This window comes from Python bivittatus, unplaced genomic scaffold, assembly GCF_059951505.1.
Source record: "Python bivittatus isolate LINGU-HERP-01145 unplaced genomic scaffold, Pbiv_v1 ctg000680_np1212, whole genome shotgun sequence".
Classification (NCBI taxonomy): Eukaryota; Metazoa; Chordata; class Lepidosauria; order Squamata; family Pythonidae; genus Python; species Python bivittatus.
Genome location: NW_028277095.1, coordinates 9175509 through 9193028, shown reverse-complemented (window position 1 = coordinate 9193028; position 17520 = coordinate 9175509). Strand labels below are relative to the sequence as shown.

Here is a 17520-nt window from a genome sequence, read left to right as displayed (position 1 = left end):
AGAGGACCCCAAGGGCTCCACCGTTCAACCCTGAGCTACGCATATTCTCTTCTGCTGGTACCACACATGGGCGTCAAACGCTTCAGAAAGCAGGCAGATGGGAGAAATTTGCATGCAGGCAAACCTCCACCAAGGAACAACTATTCTTTCTACACGAATGCCTACGACAGCATACCCTGCCCACCAGCATCAGATACAAACCCCCAATAAGCTGCACAGCTGGATGGAAAACAGCGTAACAAAGCGGCTGTAAAATGTTATGACTGATGATCATGGATGCACACCTCAGACTCAACAAATACCAGCATAACACAGACAACCTCAAGGAGCAACTGGAACAAACCATGACTCCAGAGCACACAAATATACTGACAACCACCATCAAGACCACAATCCTAAGACAAGCCGAGAAAAGAAAAACAAAACTTCAAACTAAACTGCTCAAACTAAACCCCAGGAACAAAGAGGCACCTGAACCAGAATGGGGAATCAACTTGTCCAGCCGCCCACTATCCACTGCAGAACACAATATCCTCCAGAAAGGCCTCAACATTAACATGGACGATGCTAATCAGCTAGAATTCTCTGCAGCCTTAGAGGCAGCATTTAAAACTGCAGGACTTAACACAGAGACCCAGGAAAACATAAGGCAGACAATCATACCACAGATCAGAAGAACACAGTACCAGCACCAACCCAAAGCAGAGGACAGAGCAGGCCTAAGGAAGGACCAAACCATCATCATCCTCCCAGCAGACAAAGGCCAAACCACAGTTATTATGGATAAATCACAATACCTGAAAAAAGTCAGACAGTTATTAGAGGACAAAGAAACCTGCACCCCAGTTAACACCAACCCAATACAGAAACTAGACAACCTAATCAAGAGAACTCTTAACGACCTAACCAAGAAAGGCCAGATCACAGAAGAACAGTGGTGGGTGAAAAGCAGTGGACCCATCCTCCCATGCTTCTATGGATGAGCAAAAATACGCAAGTCTGACCTACCGCTCGGACCAACTGTATCTTTACCAAGGACTCCAACATACAACATAGCAAAAGAACTGACAAAAAAGCTTGGACATCTCACAGAGAAGAGCAAATATTCTATCAACTCCTCACTACAGTGCCTCCAGAAAATCAAAGATGTACACATAGATGAAGATGAAATCATGGTCTCATTTGATGTCACAGCATTCTTTACATCCATAAACCCAGAACTAGCGAAAGAATCCATATCGGCAGTACTACACAACACACCCGACCTAACCAAATACACCCAGACTGAAATACCCAGGATCATGGACCTCATCAACCTCTGCCTCACTACCTATTGTCAGTTTGATGGACAAATATACCAACAAATCAGAGGCACACCCATGGGATCACCACTCTCAGGACTCCTAGAGATTGTAATGCAATGCCTAGAAACGATAGCACTTCCACACATACAACCCAAAGTATGGATCTGGTATGTAGATGACACCTTTATTATAATAAAAAGGAACAACTAGAGAAGACATATGAAACCATCAACAACATCTTCAAAGGAATAAAATTCTCCAGAGAGGAAGAAAACAACAACACGCTACCCTTCCTGGATATCCTCGTCAGCAGAGGAAACAACAGCAAATTAGAAACCCAAGTCTATCGGAAGACAACCCACGTCAACCAAGGACTCCATTACCAAAGCAACAACCCAACCTCCCACAAAAACGTTTGCAAGAAAACAACCAAGCTTGGAGAGCCCCAAGGACTCCATATATATAGTACCATACTAAGAGACCCAGTTTGGTGTAGTGGTTAAGGCATCGGACTAGAAATCAGGAGACCGTGAGTTCTAGTCCCACCATAGGCTATATCTATATCTATATCTATATCTATATCTATATCTATATCTATATCTATATCTATATCTATATCTATATCTATATCTATATCTATATCTATATCTATATCTCTTAGAGAACCAGTGTGGTCCAGTGGGGAAGATGTTGGACTAACAGCAAGAAGACCCAGGTTCTAGTCTGCCCTCAGCAACAGAAAGTCCTGGGTGAATTTGGGCCGTTATCATTCTTCCTCCTGAATGAAATCAGATTACACAGCAGAAGAACAATAATGTCTACCATAGATAAAACAGTGCTTAGCTCATGACACTTCGAAAGCCCTTCCCTCAGCTAAAAACAGTTAAAAAGCAGAGGATTCTTCTGAAGCTTCTGAAAGGGACGGCCGCCGTCTCTGTGGGCACAAAAGCCACTGAGCAGGGAGGGGAAGCAGCCCCATACGCCGAGCAAGGAAGCTGTCCCAAGTTCAGAGAACAGGTTCAGGTTGGTGAGAAGGCCTGCCCTGAGGCCAACCCAGAAATCTCCAGAAGAGAAGCGGCTGGCAGAGGCTCCTACCTGGGCTGCGCTTGGAGTGTCTGTGATGTCGTTCATGCTTCGGCTTTGTGCATGGCCTAAAGGAGGAAAAATGTGCAGAGACGCTTAAGAGGAGCACTTTTTCATTTCTTTAGGACTGGGAGAAGAAAATAACCTAGTCTAATCTGTGGCCCAAATGTGGCAGCACCCTAATTTTGCTTTAGTCCATGGGTCAGGCAACTCAGGGTGGCTGTGCTGGGGAGGAAACTCAGCCCTCCTTGGCTGTGTGCTGGAGTCACCCAAGAGTGAGCATAACCCAAAAGTGCCGCTTCCCAGCTGAAGGCCATGCTGGCAAGGAGATTCTGGGGACTGTAGTCACAACACATCTGGACCACCTGGTTGGAAAAGTCTGCTCATCTTCCATTAACTGCCACTTCGTGGGGCAGCAGCAGGCGGAAGTTCAAGCCTGGCGGTCCACTCCCTTGACTCAGCTGGGAGAACTGTTGTTTTGCTGCCCAATTCCAGAGGGTCATGCTTTGACCTGATGATGTAACTTTAGGAAGAATTAGTCCCTGAATTTACTCTTTTCTGTATTCTATTTGTCAGTGCTGAACAAAGACAAGAACTTTATAATTAGGAAAGTTTGAAAATCAAATATTCTGATTAAAACCCACCAAAATAGAGACACAGTAAGAAAATAGGACAGGATAAAAGGTATTAAAAGCATAGAAAAAGCCATAGTAACCATTGAAAGTCCACAACTGACAAAATAAAACGAAACACAACAAAACCACTGTGCAAAATTTAAAGTATGCAAATGGCATAGAAAAAAAAGCTGATCTTAAAGATATGACAGGTTTCCAGAAGGAGAAGGGCTGGACTTGCATGAGACGGTGGGACACAAGTAGGTAGTGGCAAGATTTGCATGATGATGTCACAGTGTGTGTGTGTGTGTGTGTGTGTGTGTTTGGTATTACTGTTAGTGTGCTGAAGACCCCCGTTGTCCTGGAACCTATTAGGACATTTTGCTTCTCCTGAAATGAAGCATCCTTTCACTTTAGGGCACTTTCACCACTATTGGTATCCACTTGGTTCCCTGTTTTGAGGAAATATTTTGAGGAAATAGGTGAAATAGGCCATGACCACTGCAGACATCTTTAAATGCGCCTGCTATATGCTTTTAAAATTCTATGACTTCCCAGCCCCCAAAGTTTATGTACCCATGCATTCAGCGCTTAGATTTGGTGCTATTCCACCTGCACCTGTTCACTGCATTTAGATATTATATCAGGAGGTGAGGAAATGAATATGTGAAGAATTTCCATCGAAAAGTCACCTACACATCTGATCTCTAAATGGCAGGGCTGACGTGAAACTCACGTAATCGTCCATAACTTGAGCTCTGTCTTATTCTGAGATCTTCAGAAGAGCGATAAAAGCCAGCGCCTGTAGCTGGACTCTGGACAGGGCTACGATCTGTTGGCAACAGAAAAATAATGGGGATGAAGCTACCATGGCCAACCACTTCAATGAAAATGGTCAGCTAATGAAACTTGTTTAAGGAAAAACGCTGGCCTCCTGGTACAAAGCACTGTCACTGTTCTTTGAGCGAGAAGGCAGACTTTGGGAGAGGTGGACTGGAGACAGGATTGCCCACAATACCTTTTGCATGGAAACCAGATTCAGGGTGACCAGAAGAGCACATACCAACGACAGATTGACCACCACAATCTACACAATTGGCTCTTTGCCATCTTCTATATTTCAGGGAATTTCTCAGTGTCATAATGTAACTGAATAGATAAGTACTGTGAATCTTCCCTTCTGCTCTTTTGAGAAGGGCGCACAAACTGTTTATCTATTTTTTGAGTATTGATCAGGGCCACATCATGGCCCCCATTCCTGCTGTCCCTCAGGATACTTTTGAGAGGATTTTGCAGCAGCAAAAGCAGCCCAGTATGAATGAGCCCAAGACTATCTTCTAGCCACCACCCTCTTCCTAGCTTTGCCAAAAGTAGCACTCTGGAGATTTCACTCACTTATGCTTGAGACAGATTTGCCGATGTCTGCCAAGGATCGGTGGATGGACTTCTTCATCTGATGCCGGTGCTTCCTCAGGAGCACGTAGCTTATTTTCTCTCGCAGCTCTGGCTTTAGGAGGCCATCTTCTATTTGTTTCTCTATGACGTTATCTGAGAGACAAAGGTTGAGGCTTGTCCACCCAACATACTCCCAACTTCTCAGTCCTTTGTGACCCTTGAGTTTCCAGACCAGATGGGTCTAAAAGTAATAAACTTAATTTTTTGCCCATGTTATTTTTCTTTGGGGAGGTAGTGGAAATGGGAGACGGAGAGCTCTAGACAACTCTCCCAAAGTCATCTGAAATTAAGCCATTTTGCCAATGCATTTTGAGGTCCCTTCTGGGAGTGCTGGGCCGCCACACAGGGACTGCCCACTGTCACCTACACAGTCAATTAACCAAGATGTATTTCAGTCTTTTACTAGCAGAAGGTACGTTTTTTAAAATGGATTTTTATTGCTTTTAAATTAATAACAAAAAAGAAAAAAATTAATAACCAAAAAAGAAAAACAAAACACAAAAGTAATAATACACTTTCAAGAAAAAGAAAAACACATTAAAGTGCTGTTACAAAAAAGTGACAAAAATATAACAAAAGAAATAAAAACTTAGCGTAGTATACCATTATAACAGTAAGTAGTTACAAATCTATATATATTTATCTAATGCAAATATTATTCAGATGCATATACATTTATGTGACTATCATTTTTTTAACCTAGTGCATTTTGTATTTGAAATATATAATGAATCCCATATTTAATTATATAATATATTCATCATAAATGAATATAAAACTCAAATCTATGAGACTAAAATATATAAAGCACCATAGAATTGATTAAACCTGCAGTAATATCTAATGATATAATAGTAATTATATATTCTTAGTGATATTCATTATAATGCAAGAAACTGTAAAAATGTGACTTTTAAAGCTACAGGTCTGAAAATACATTCTTTTTGGCCCAGTTAATGCTTACTGCTCATAATGTCCCAGTGTTAGTTACATGCTGCTATGCAGAACATGGCTATGAGATGTAAGTATCCAGAAGTAGCAGATGGGCAAAAAAAGGTCTTCATGCCTGTTAGCCTTAAGAATAATGGTGTGCTGTGAATGTCTCTGTAGAATATACGGTAAAGAAGGATGATTTCAACCTGTACATCACGTCTCCTTCTAGGGCTGCTGAAGGAGGGAGCTACAGTGAGTCAAAGTTAAATGCCAAAATTAAGGGTTCTGTAAAGTAGGTGCAGCAAAATATACTTTAGTTTCATTTACAGGAAGAATATAGGAAGAATCTGAACTTTGGCAAGGTCTAATTGTCTTCTTCATCCGGTATCTGCTGCCTCAGAGGAGATCCTGTCTGTCATATTGCACTAAAGGTAACCGGAAGGAGGTCACTCAAGTGCTGGAAATTTTTTCAGTATGGTTCATTTCTGTGGTTTGTTATCTATCAACTAGAGTTAGAAATGCTAGTCCTGTTGGGAAAGAAAATGAACAACTGAATGCACCATACCATGGTCGCAAGATAAACCACGCCTGCCTCCATAGTCCTTGTGGCCCCTGAAAAACAGCTACGGAAAACTGAGCCAGCTCCAGATGGCAACATCAGAGCAAAGGCACAAATGAGCTCCATAAACAAGCTTACCAACCCTGAATGTTATTAAAAAATTTCACCCCATGTGAAATTTTCATCAAACAAATGTGGGCTGAGAATATGAGCTTATCTAACACTTATCTAACACCGTTATAAGTCCAAATGGGATCAGATAAAGGTTGCAGATTTTCAAGGGCATGTTGGCGTGCAGGGCATGAATGAGTAACAGCAAACGCTGACTGGTTTTGGAGGCTTCCAGCTTTTCTCATCATTTGATTCAGGAATAGAAACAAATGATGACTTTAAGTGTATAAAAACTCTGTTATAAGGAAACTGGAGTTTGTGGATGTTTCTGAATGAAGTGGAGAATGAGGCGCTGCTCCATAGTCCTTGACCCTCCTCGTAGCTGCTCCTTCCCAACAAAGGTCTTCCCGTTATAGCCAGTGCCTCAATTTCCCAGCATCAGCTCTTAGTGTAAAGCTTACTGATTCTACTTAGGAAGCTGATGGGCCTATCATTTTCAGACATCTTTCCTTTTCTAAAAAATGGGTAAATGACTGCTATTGCCTAGGGATCTGACCATGCTTATCAATGTAGGTGAACAGCAAGGCTAAGGCTGGAGTCAGTGGCTTTATCTGGCTGTGTTTTCCTATTCCTCCTAGGATCAGCCATACACTTGCTTCCTTATGATACTGCTAATTATAGACTCATTTCCTTAACCAATGTGATGGTGGTTAGAATATTACCCAGAATTTTTGCTAACTGACTCTGGAATGTATTACCGAGCCAAGCTTTATACACCAAGTGCGGGTGCTGGCTATTTGAAATTATTACATTTTCAAAAAAAGGTTTTGTAGAGCTAAGGAATGCTAAGGTTTATACTTCTTTCATTAGAAGCAGGTTTTAGATAAAATCTACTGGATTTTTTTTTAATTAATTCAAAATTTCTTTTCCTTGGGAATTTTTAAGATGGATCACAAGTCTTTATTTCTTTCCAAAAACACATGAGGGCTAATCAGCTTTTATTTAAGCACCCTTTGTTGGAGACCAATGTATAGCAGGACTTTCCTTTCTCTTCTTTACTCTTTGATTTCTGCTTCGGAACTTGAGCTAGGGTGATTTAGCAGATTAGGAGATCCACACTGCACCATTACGTGCGGGTAAGAAATATAAAGTAGTCCTGTTTGCAGATGACATGTTGATATTTATTGATACCTTTGAAACTTCTGTACCAAAATTAAGGCCCAACATTAATCTGTGTGTGTCTAAGAATTCTTCATGGCCAAGGAAGCGCTTCCAAAATGCAATTGAGATTTCACTGTGGTTTAATAACGGTGTAAGGCTAACCTGGACATAAGGCAGGTGCCACACCCAGGCATGACCCACCCCAATGTTCTTGTATCCCCCCTGCCTTGCTTCTCTCTCTCTCTCTCTCTCTCTGGCCTCTTTATTCAGGAAGGAGGTCCAAAATCAGTGTGTTTGCGCCAGATGTAAAGCTTGTGGTGCTTCTTCATCAGGGTAGAGCTTTATAACCATAAATGGCCATAAAACCATAATGTCATGAATATGAGAGGTCATTAAAAGGACAGGCTAAGCACTGTAGAGGCTGAGGCCACCATGGACAGCTTGGGCATCCTAACCCTTCTATCCTTTTCAGTCCTATCTATGTTCAGTAGAATGTATTAAAAGGGCCACAGTGTGACTACAGAGTAAGATGTGGATAGCCCTCCAGTATGACCTTGTAAGGCAGAAATGGGTTATTTGTAGGCCACAGGCCATTAAGTGCACTGTCCAAAGAACCCTGCCAGCTACTGGTGATGATTAGCATCGGCTGCTAGGAACTGACTGAGCTGGAGGGGCTTTATAGGCCATGTACTCCAATCACCTAAGAGGGCTGTGCATTTGGTAAACCAGGCAGGCTGGGAACTGCATTAAACAGGATTCTAACGTCTTTGGAAGGATCTGATATGAACACATGGAGACTGACTGTGACAATCATCATTTCAAGGATGCACGCAGTGCAAGATATTCAACACTCCTGAAGCAATGACTTGTGTACATGAGAGGGGGAGCGTTCTCACAGGGAGAGCATTCCTACCACCTCAAACACAGTGTTCCTCAGGTGACTCCCTCCACATCCTAACCTGCCAGGAGGACTGATGGAGAGTTCTTTACACCTTTACTTCCACAGTTACTGTTTGAAAGCACTTCAGTGGGCCAGATTTTGGATTGGTTCAGTCTTTAATTTGAGAACTTTGCAGTTGTTTTGGGTCTTCACACCTTACCTATGATTTGTGGCAGGAAATAGCCATCAAGGTCTAGCAGGATGGTTCCCATCTGTAGGCAAGTGCGCAGTTCAAACAAGCTATGCAAGGTCAGAGTGGATACATGTGGTTTACTCCATCGTTCCCCTCCTTCTTCCACCTTCTCTTCAAACTTAATCCATCTGAAACAAAGAAAGATACCAACATCTTTTTTGCCATGGGGAATGGTATGTGAGAAGGACCTTGGGCGACATGAGGAAGAGCAACAGACTGGAGAATGGCAAGATAAGAGACAGCTACGTCTGCAGAAGGAATGTGGACGTGGCACACATCTCAGAGGGGACCCTGCCTAGCTTCTTGGGCTGTAAGGGAAGAGAGGTGTACTTTCAGACTTGCAAGATTCTGTTAACGTAACCTTACAATAAAGTTAGAGCTAGTACCTCTGGCTCAGCTTCTTGTCTGGACTACCTCACCGGGCTGACTCCATGTCCCTGTGATATTGTCTTTATCTTGTCCCCAGTTCATGAATAAGTGAAGCTTAGATGGCCGCTGCAAGGTGGGTAAAATCTGTTATGCTCCAGCACTATTACGTTGGAGGTAAGTTCTGGTGATCAGAAGTGGGTGGGATCAGAGCAGTCCTTGTCAGGTAATTTAGAGTGATGGGGGCACGGCCCATGTGCCCTCCAGTCAGCCTTGTCTGCACCATGGTGGTCTCCTAGAGAGCTGGACACAGCAGCGTTGTGCCCGTGACCTCTGGGACCTGTGCAACAGGCTGATCAGACAACAGTTCTCCCAGGGCTTTGTGGGTTGAGCACAAGGCTGAACTAGTTTAGCAGAGGAATGTTGGGACCTCGTTTGTAGGGCCAGTCTTGAACACCCTGATCTCTTCTATAATTTTGGCCACTGGTTCATGTCCTTTTTTAAACGTTGGGGACCAGAACCGAACACGCTGTAAAAGTATCTGGCTGGGGCGGTTGAGTCCTCCAGGAAACCCTTCCTCATGTGCCAAGGCAGTCGGGATGGGGAACTGATAAAATGGCAGCATGCGTGCACAGACTCAACATTTCCAGGTCCACCGCATCCCTCACTGGGAGAAAGGCCTTAACGGAGCACCCAAGGGGAGCCCGGGGGGGCCAGGCCTTCAATCATACGGCAGCAGCCACCATCTTTTTCGGACCCCCTTTGAGGTTACTCCGGTTCCCATATCAGTCTGCAGTGCATTTCTAAAGATTACGGAACGAGGCTATTTTCTGGGATAAGGTGGACGTCATCATCTAGAAAGAATTTTCAGCGCCGCTAAACAGCACGTGCTTTTCAGCAAGGACAAAAGGATGGCTTGTTTCGGAGGAGTCTGCAGGGTATGGTCAAAAAAGTCAAGATGGCGGCCACCATGGTGCAATCAAAGTTCTGCCTTTACGTGATGCTTATAAAAAACAGGCAAACTTTGATCGCACCATGGTGGCCCCCATCCTGACTTTTTTCAACGTACCCTGCAGACATCCCCGGTCTGTTTGCTCTTTTATCACTACGGTCTGCTGTGGAACCGCCAGCTGAGAGACGGCATGCGCTCAGTGCCTTCTGGCAAGGGCCGGGGCTGACTATCTCTGTATTCCTTTGAATGCCGCTTGACCATCTTGGGAGGGAATGGGCTTGAGATCTGTGGTGCAGATGTTAACAGACACAAAGAAAAGTTTGTCAAGGTTGCTACAGTTGAAGTAACACCAAGTTCTGGGAGGAAATACACTGTCTTTAGAGAATGAGAAACCCAGAGATCTCTTGCACTTACAGGGCATGGGGAGGAAATAACTGGGGTGGCTGCCTGATCGCTGTGGGTTAGACAAAGTCCTCTGGCTAGCTGCAGCAAGGGAAATACAGCAATTATGCGATGGAGAAACTTGGGGATTTACCCCTCCAGCAGGTTCCTGTGCCAGCACCCTTCACCTCCGGCCAAAAGGAAGCCATGGACAGGTACAATGTAAGTCACTGCAGCAGTGACCGGAACCTGATGGCAGGAGTCAGAAAAGCTGCTCTCTCTGCTAAGCTGGACTAAGAGCTGGGTCAAGTTGTACTAAGCAGATCATAATGCAACTGGAGCCAAACTAAAGCAAACGTGTGTTGTATCCCAAATTTGTGACACCTGGTATATCAGCAAGTAGCCTGTCATTGCCTTCTTCCAGAATGTTTTTTAATTCCAGCAAGCCTGACTCTGCTTAGTTGTTTCAAGTTAACCAAGTTTGGTTAGGTTTTGCCAGACGCTGTGTGTGTACACAATACACCTTTCATAATTACGATGCAAATTAGTTTTGCATAGCCAACCGTGGACTAAAAGAAAAGATCAGGGGACGCCTTGCTAGAGCTCCCCCCCCCGCCCCGCTCACCTAGATCTATGTAATTTGTAGCAGAGTGAGAACCAAAACAGAAGTTGAATTCATTGTGGGTGGGAGGAAATGCTAAAAATAAAAGAATACCCTTGCATTAGACAAGGTCATTATGTGGCACAACCTGAAAACTACCATGAACAAGAAAGACAAATGAACTGTTAAAAAATAAATCTATGTTATTACCTGCCTGGCCTTACCATTTCATTTTTCTCTGGCAATAGTATAAGCACTCACAATCCTTTGTTTTTCACAACCAAGAGGTTGAGCTGGATCAAAAGTGCTATTAGTGTCCCCCAGTGCAGAAAGTATATTAATGAAAAATAACTGGCTAATGCCTCTAGAGTCTCAGCTGATAGAGGAAATTCCATAAGGATTTGTATTTGTATTCTTTCAAATGGTAGTGAATTCACAATTCAATAATGTAAGGACGTCTTAACATTTTCCTTAATACTTTGATTAAAGTTTGAGGATTTCAAAAGGGTTTGTCTTATACATTTGCAGTAAGAGAACAAAGTTAACTCTTCACTTGCTGAGACCACATAAAAAGGGAATGTCCTTTTATGTCTCAGCTGATCCAGAAGTGTTCAGTCCTGCCCACAAGCACAGGCTGGCCAGGTTCCTGGACTGGCGTGAGACTGGCACAAAGGCAGTGAACTTACTCCACATTGCCAGAATCATGCTACAACCATACAGATTTATACCTGTTTTCCCCCTAATCAGCGCCACTGTGTTTGGTGGATTTATTCCCTCAAAAATACAGTGGTACCTCTAGTTACGAACGCCCCTCCTTATGAATTTTTCAAGATACGACCAGCTCCGGCCCCAAAAATTTACCTCGACATGCAAACTCTCCCTCGAGCTACGAACCGGATCCGCAGCCATTTGCCCTGCTGCCACGCGGTCGCGGCTTCCTGTGGGCGAGATCGCGGTAGCAAGGAGACGTTCGGTGAGGCTTGTGGTGTGTTTTGTGGCGTTTAGAAGGTTTTTGTGGCGTTTGGAAGGTTTTTGAGGTTTAAAAATAAAATGCATATGTTTCAGAACTGTTTAGCCATATTTACATTGAACCTTATGGGGAAATTTGCCTCGTGGTGCGACCAAATTCGGAGGGCGGAACGGATTAACCGTATTTACAATGAACCTTATGGGAAACTTTACCTCAACTTGCAACCAACTCGAGTTGCAACCAGAGTCACGGAACGGATTAAGTTCGTAACTAGAGGTACCACTGTATGCTCATTCTTTCAGCCTGAGGGCACAGCCAGCTCAGAAGCAAGAACAGGTGGGTGACTCAGACTGGACCTGACTTCCAGACAGGACACAGACAGCAGAGGGAAAACTCCAGCAATTAAGGCTGCATTCACAAAACACACTTAACTCAGTCTCTGCTAGTCTGAAAACTGTGGTAGCAGACAATAAGAAAAAGCAAAGGTCCACCCTCCTTCTCCTTGGGTTAGCCATTCCTGTGGGTTTTTTTCTGGTGAAAAATCTGTTCTTGGCCCAAGTGGAGTTGCTGCTGTGGATGATGGGTTGAGGGAGCCTGGTCCCATTAAATCCTCTGGGTGAAGTGAAGAAAGAGTCGGTTGCCCCAAAGAACTCCACTGAGAAGGGGCTGCTCCAGATTATTGTCTTGGAGTACGAGATAAAATGCCATGACAGAGGTTGAATATTTGCACTGAATGCCTCCTCAGGAAGCCCTCATGTGCTGAGTCTGTGTGCTAATGCAGACGGGTGCACAGCACCCCTGGGCTTGTCTGCAGTGAAAACTTGCCCACTTCTACCCCAGGTTTATGTCTGTCATTAGGTTGAAAAAGCAACTTTTGTGCCAAGTGCTGCGTCTATGTGTCCATGTATCTATACCTACATCTACCAGGAATCCACAGGAATGGCAAGAAAGTAGAGGGCACCGTTGCTGTGTGACCGAAGCTCCATCTGGCTGTGTGTGTGCTCTCTCTCCCTCTCTCTATCTAGTCACAGGGAAGGCCACATGGGCAGGAGAATCAGTGTCGGTTGTCTTATGAAATAACATCTGCCTGGTGTCCAGCTCGAGAGAGAGAGAGAGAGAATGGCTTCAAAACATGAGAAGAAGCAGGTGGAGGAAGAGATGAAGAGAAAAAACGTGATTGCTTCAAAATGGAGGGGTGACCAACCCAGCTGCCCTGCCCTGCCCTGCCCTGCCCTGCCCTGCCCTGCCCTGCCCTGCCCTGCCCTGTGGTGCACGGCGCAGAGGGAACCCAGCAAGAAGCATATGTGAACGAGGGCAGCAAGTGAACCTGTCGCTCTGTCTGGAAGGTCCCCAAAACCCAGCGTTCAGGCCTGGGGGTTCAAGGGCCTCTCCGATGGAGAAGGAAGTAGCCGCTGCAGTGCCTGCTGCCCCGTCTGCCCTCTTTCCTTCCTTCGGTTAATTGGTGACAGTGGTAAGGTTAAAAAATAAAGCAGGATAATCAACAAGGGCGCAGGGAGGCAAATTAATTAGGGTCCATTTTTTTCCCTGAGCGGTGAAAAATAGGCTATGCCCTGTGCAAAACATTTTCAAGTACTGGGGGGTGGAAGGAAGGTCAGCACCAGCACCAGCAATGGGGAGGGGGGGGGGTTTGGTCCAGTTCTGCCTCAGGTGTAAAACCTTCCTTTGCAGATTTCCTGAAAATGATCCCCAAAGTCCAAGTAGCATATCCTGTGGCTGCATTGAGCTTCCCTTAGAAGTCGGGGTTCCACAAGTATAGCTTCAGTTTATGAAAACACTTGGTTATTACTTTTAAGACATATGATCTGCTGGGTTTCATGAGCACTAAGCCCTCTCTTTTTTCTGTTATTAAGTACATTTGTTAGTCCCGTATCTCTCTACATAGAAATCAGCCCAAATGAATTCAATGGATTTGGTCTGAATAAGAAGCTACAGGGTGCTTTGTTTTTTCCCACCCAGGCACAGAGTTTTTCTTTTGGAGATGGGCCAGTTTCAGATACAGGTTTTCATGACACAACCCCACTCCTCAGATGGCATTGCCCTCAGGCCTTCCTAAGATGTCTCTTTTCTTGTTCTTCGACGCTCAGAGGCTCAAAGCACACCCTGTGAGGGGCACCACCTGTTCTTTGTGGAGAAGCCTCTTCCCCACCTCATCCTGGTTTCCTACCAGCAGTGGACAGAGGAGCATGTGGGGGAAACACCACAGAAGCAATCTTTTGTTTCTTTGGAAATAGGAGGAGGATGCAAACAGCAGGTGGGCAAAGATGCCCTGCAGCTGGTGGGCTGATGGCTCCCTGCATGCAAAAAGGCCTGTGTCTGTAGCATTTCTGAGGATGGCAAATGGTTGGAAACACGCAGGGCAATATTGCCTGGGGTTTTAACTGCAGTAGGGAGGGATGTGGATGGAACAATCTGTCACCTGGAATTGCCCAAGAAGCTAGAACATCTCACAGTCAATTTATCAGATCAGCAGATTTTTCTCTTATAGGCCTTCCAGACGTTATGGAAAGTGACTGTAAGCCACAAAAATCGCAGAATTATAGTTTGTATGTTCCATCTAAACCAATTAGTTCAACCTCCTGCTCAGTGCAGGAAAGGAAGCTGAGACATCCTGGACAGATGGCCGTTCAGATATGACCAGTGAAGGAGAGCCCGCTGCCATTTTGCTCGATTGGCTCTATCGTTGAACTGCTCTTAGGGTTCCAAAACTTTACACTCACAACTTGCATGGGGTGATGATGAATGAAGACCACTTCATTTCTCCTAGGCATAGTTTGTGCCTAGTACTGTGTACACAATATTACATGAACTGCTGTTTGGGTGGAGTAAGAGATGCACAATGACCTCCACTTGGTCACGTATCCTTGGGGCAATGCCAGAGACAAGAGAAGAGAAGAGGGGGAAATGTGCATCTAATAATGAAGCGGGGTTTCTTTCACCTCTGAACCAGTTTTCCAGGTGTACACTAATTGCAACATAGGAACTAATCAGCACATAAAAACAGGCAATTGATGGAGAGTTTCTAGAATTACTCAACTCTCCCCCCCCACCCCCAAATTGAAGATAGCTTCCAAAGAGGTATTAGGGGCCATTGACTAAGATGATAGTCTCATCCCAACTTTTCCCATTGGCAAGGCAGATTTGAAAAGGTTTATCACCATCCTCCAAAGTGGCTTGACTAGGCACAAGAATAATATATGTGCACATAGCAGGAACCAAAGCCTCTTCCATATTCCCTCCTGCCCTATTCTAGGTCATTAGCTGGTTCTACCCAGCCATTCCAACAACACAAGAGACGACTCTACACATGGACATCACCAGATGGTCAATACTGAAACCAGATTGATTATGTACGTTGCAGCCAAAGATGGAGAAGCTCTATACAGACAAAAACAAGACCAGGAGCTGACTGTGGCTCAGATCATGAGCTTCTTACTGCAAAATTTAGGCTTAAATTGAAGAACGTAGGGAAAACCACTAGACCACTCAGGTATGACTTAGATCATATTCCTTGTGAGTACACAGTGAAGGTGATGAATAGATTTAGGGGATTAGATTTGGTAGACAGAGTGCCTGAAGAACTATGGACGGAAGTCCGTAACATTGTACAGGAGGCAGCAACTAAAACCATCCCAACGAAAAGGAAATGCAAGGAAGCAAAATGGCTGTCTGATGAGGCTTTGTGGAAAGAAGGAATGCAAAAAGCAAGGGTGAAAAGGAAAGATATAAGCAACTGAATGCAGATTTCCAGAGAATAGCAAGGAGAGATAAGAAGGCCTTCTTAAATGGACAATGCAAAGAAATCGAGGAAAACAATAGAATGGGGAAGACTAGAGATCTCTTCGAGAAAATTGGAGATATCAAAGGAACGTTTAGTGCAAAGATGGGCATGATAAAGGACAAAAAAGGCAAGGACCTAACAGAAGCAGAAGAGATTAAGAAGAGGTGGCAAGAATACACAGAAGAACTATACAGGAATGGTCTTAATGTCCCTGATGTCCATGCTGGTGTGGTCACTGACCTTGAGCCAGATCCTAGAGAGTGAAGTCAAGTGGGCCTTAGGAAGCATTGCTAACAACAAAGCTAGTGGAGATGACAGTATTCCAGCTGAGTTATTTAAAATACTAAAAGATGATGCTGTTAAAGTGCTGCACTCAATATGCCAGCAAGTTTGGAAAATGCAACATGGGATTGGAAAAGGTCAGTTTACGTTCCAATTCCAAAGAAGGGCAACGCCAAAGAATGCTCAAACTATCACACAATTGCACTCATTTCACATGCTAGCAAGGTTATGCTCAAAATCCTACAAGCTAGGCTTCAGCAGTACGTGAACCGAGAACTACCGGATGTACAAGCTGGGTTTCGAAGAGGCAGAGGAACTAGAGATCAAATCGCCAACATTCGCTGGATCATGGAGAAAGCACGAGAGTTCCAGAAAAACATCTACTTCTGCTTCATTGACTATGCAAAAGCCTTTGATTGTGTGGATCACAACAAACTGTGGCAAATTCTTAAAGAGATGGGAGTACCAGACCACCTTACCTGTCTCCTGAGAAATCTGTATGCGGGCCAAGAAGCAACAGTTCGAACCGGTCACGGAACAACCGATTGGTTCAAAATAGGGAAAGGAGTACGACAAGGCTGTATCCTGTCACCCTGCTTATTTAACCTATATGCAGAGTACATCATGAGAAATGCCAGGCTGGAAGAATCACAAGCCGGAATTAAGACTGCAGGGAGAAACATCAACAACCTCAGATATGCAGACGATACAATCCTAATGGCAGAAAGTGAAGAAGAACTAAAGAGCCTCTTGATGAGGGTGAAAGAGGAGAGAGCAAAAGCTGGCTTGAAACTCAACATTAAAAAAACTAAGATCATGGCATCTGGACCCATCAATTCCTGGCAAATAGAAGGGGTAGAAATGGAAGCAGTAACAGACTTCATTTATTTGGGCTCCAAGATCACTGCAGACGGAGACTGCAGCCATGAAATTAAAAGACGCTTGCTCCTTGGGAGGAAAGCTATGGCAAGCCTAGATAGCATATTAAAAAGCAGAGACGTCACCTTGCCGACAAAGATCCGCATAGTCAAAGCTATGGTTTTTCCAGTAGTAATGTATGGCTGTGAGAGCTGGACCATAAAAAAGGCCGAGCGCCGAAGAATTGATGCCTTTGAACTGTGGTGCTGGAGAAGACTCTTGAGAGTCCCCTGGACTGCTAGGAGGTCAAACCAGTCAATCTTAAAGGAAATCAACCCTGATTGCTCATTGGAAGGATCGATAATGAAGCTCAAGCTCAGATACTTTGGCCACCTAATGCGAAGAGAGGAGTCTTTGGAAAAGACCCTGATGCTGGGAAAGATTGAAGGCAAAAGGAGAAGAGGACGGCAGAGGATGAGATGGTTAGATAGCATCACTGAAGCAATGAGCGTGAAACTGAGCAAACTCAGGGAGGCAGTGAAGGACAGGAAGGCCTGGCGCAATGTGGTTCATGGGGTCACAAAGAGTCGGACACGACTTAACGACTGAACAACAACAACCCAGCCATGAGCTTAGCCTGTTTAACAGGTTGGAGTCAGGTGGCTCCTGTCTTCCCAGTTTTCCTACCTGGCTGCCTCTTTCCATTCCATTTCTTCTCCATCATGTTGGAGGGTGTCCATCTCAGTGAACAGTGTCGGGTTGGGGGGGTCATCATCTTCACCCAGGATATACCGGAGGCGCTCAGCAGCAGGTGACACTGAAGGATGAAAAGCTGATTAAGGACAGGCAGGGACCTACTCATGATTCCGTATTTTGAAGTTTTGAAGTTCTGGGGAAAGAAAGAGGCTTCTAGCAAGGGATCAATAAAACCTAATATGCTGAGGTAATCCAAATGCTC

General features: G+C 44.5%; 1 protein-coding gene across 1 annotated transcript in view; it reads right to left on the bottom strand.

Annotated features, from left to right (window-relative positions):
* The window catches only part of SLC4A5 (solute carrier family 4 member 5), a 55802-nt gene extending 38485 nt beyond the window's left edge, over positions 1 to 17317 (bottom strand). The window contains exons 1-5 of the mRNA XM_025169428.2: positions 17250 to 17317; positions 8321 to 8481; positions 4397 to 4549; positions 3738 to 3833; positions 2400 to 2455 (exon numbers count right to left, since the gene is read on the bottom strand). Coding sequence (XP_025025196.2) covers positions 2400 to 2455; positions 3738 to 3833; positions 4397 to 4549; positions 8321 to 8481; positions 17250 to 17302 — 519 coding nt within the window. The 5' untranslated portion in view covers positions 17303 to 17317. The remainder of the gene's footprint in view (positions 1 to 2399; positions 2456 to 3737; positions 3834 to 4396; positions 4550 to 8320; positions 8482 to 17249) is intronic.
* Positions 17318 to 17520: the final 203 nt, after the last annotated feature.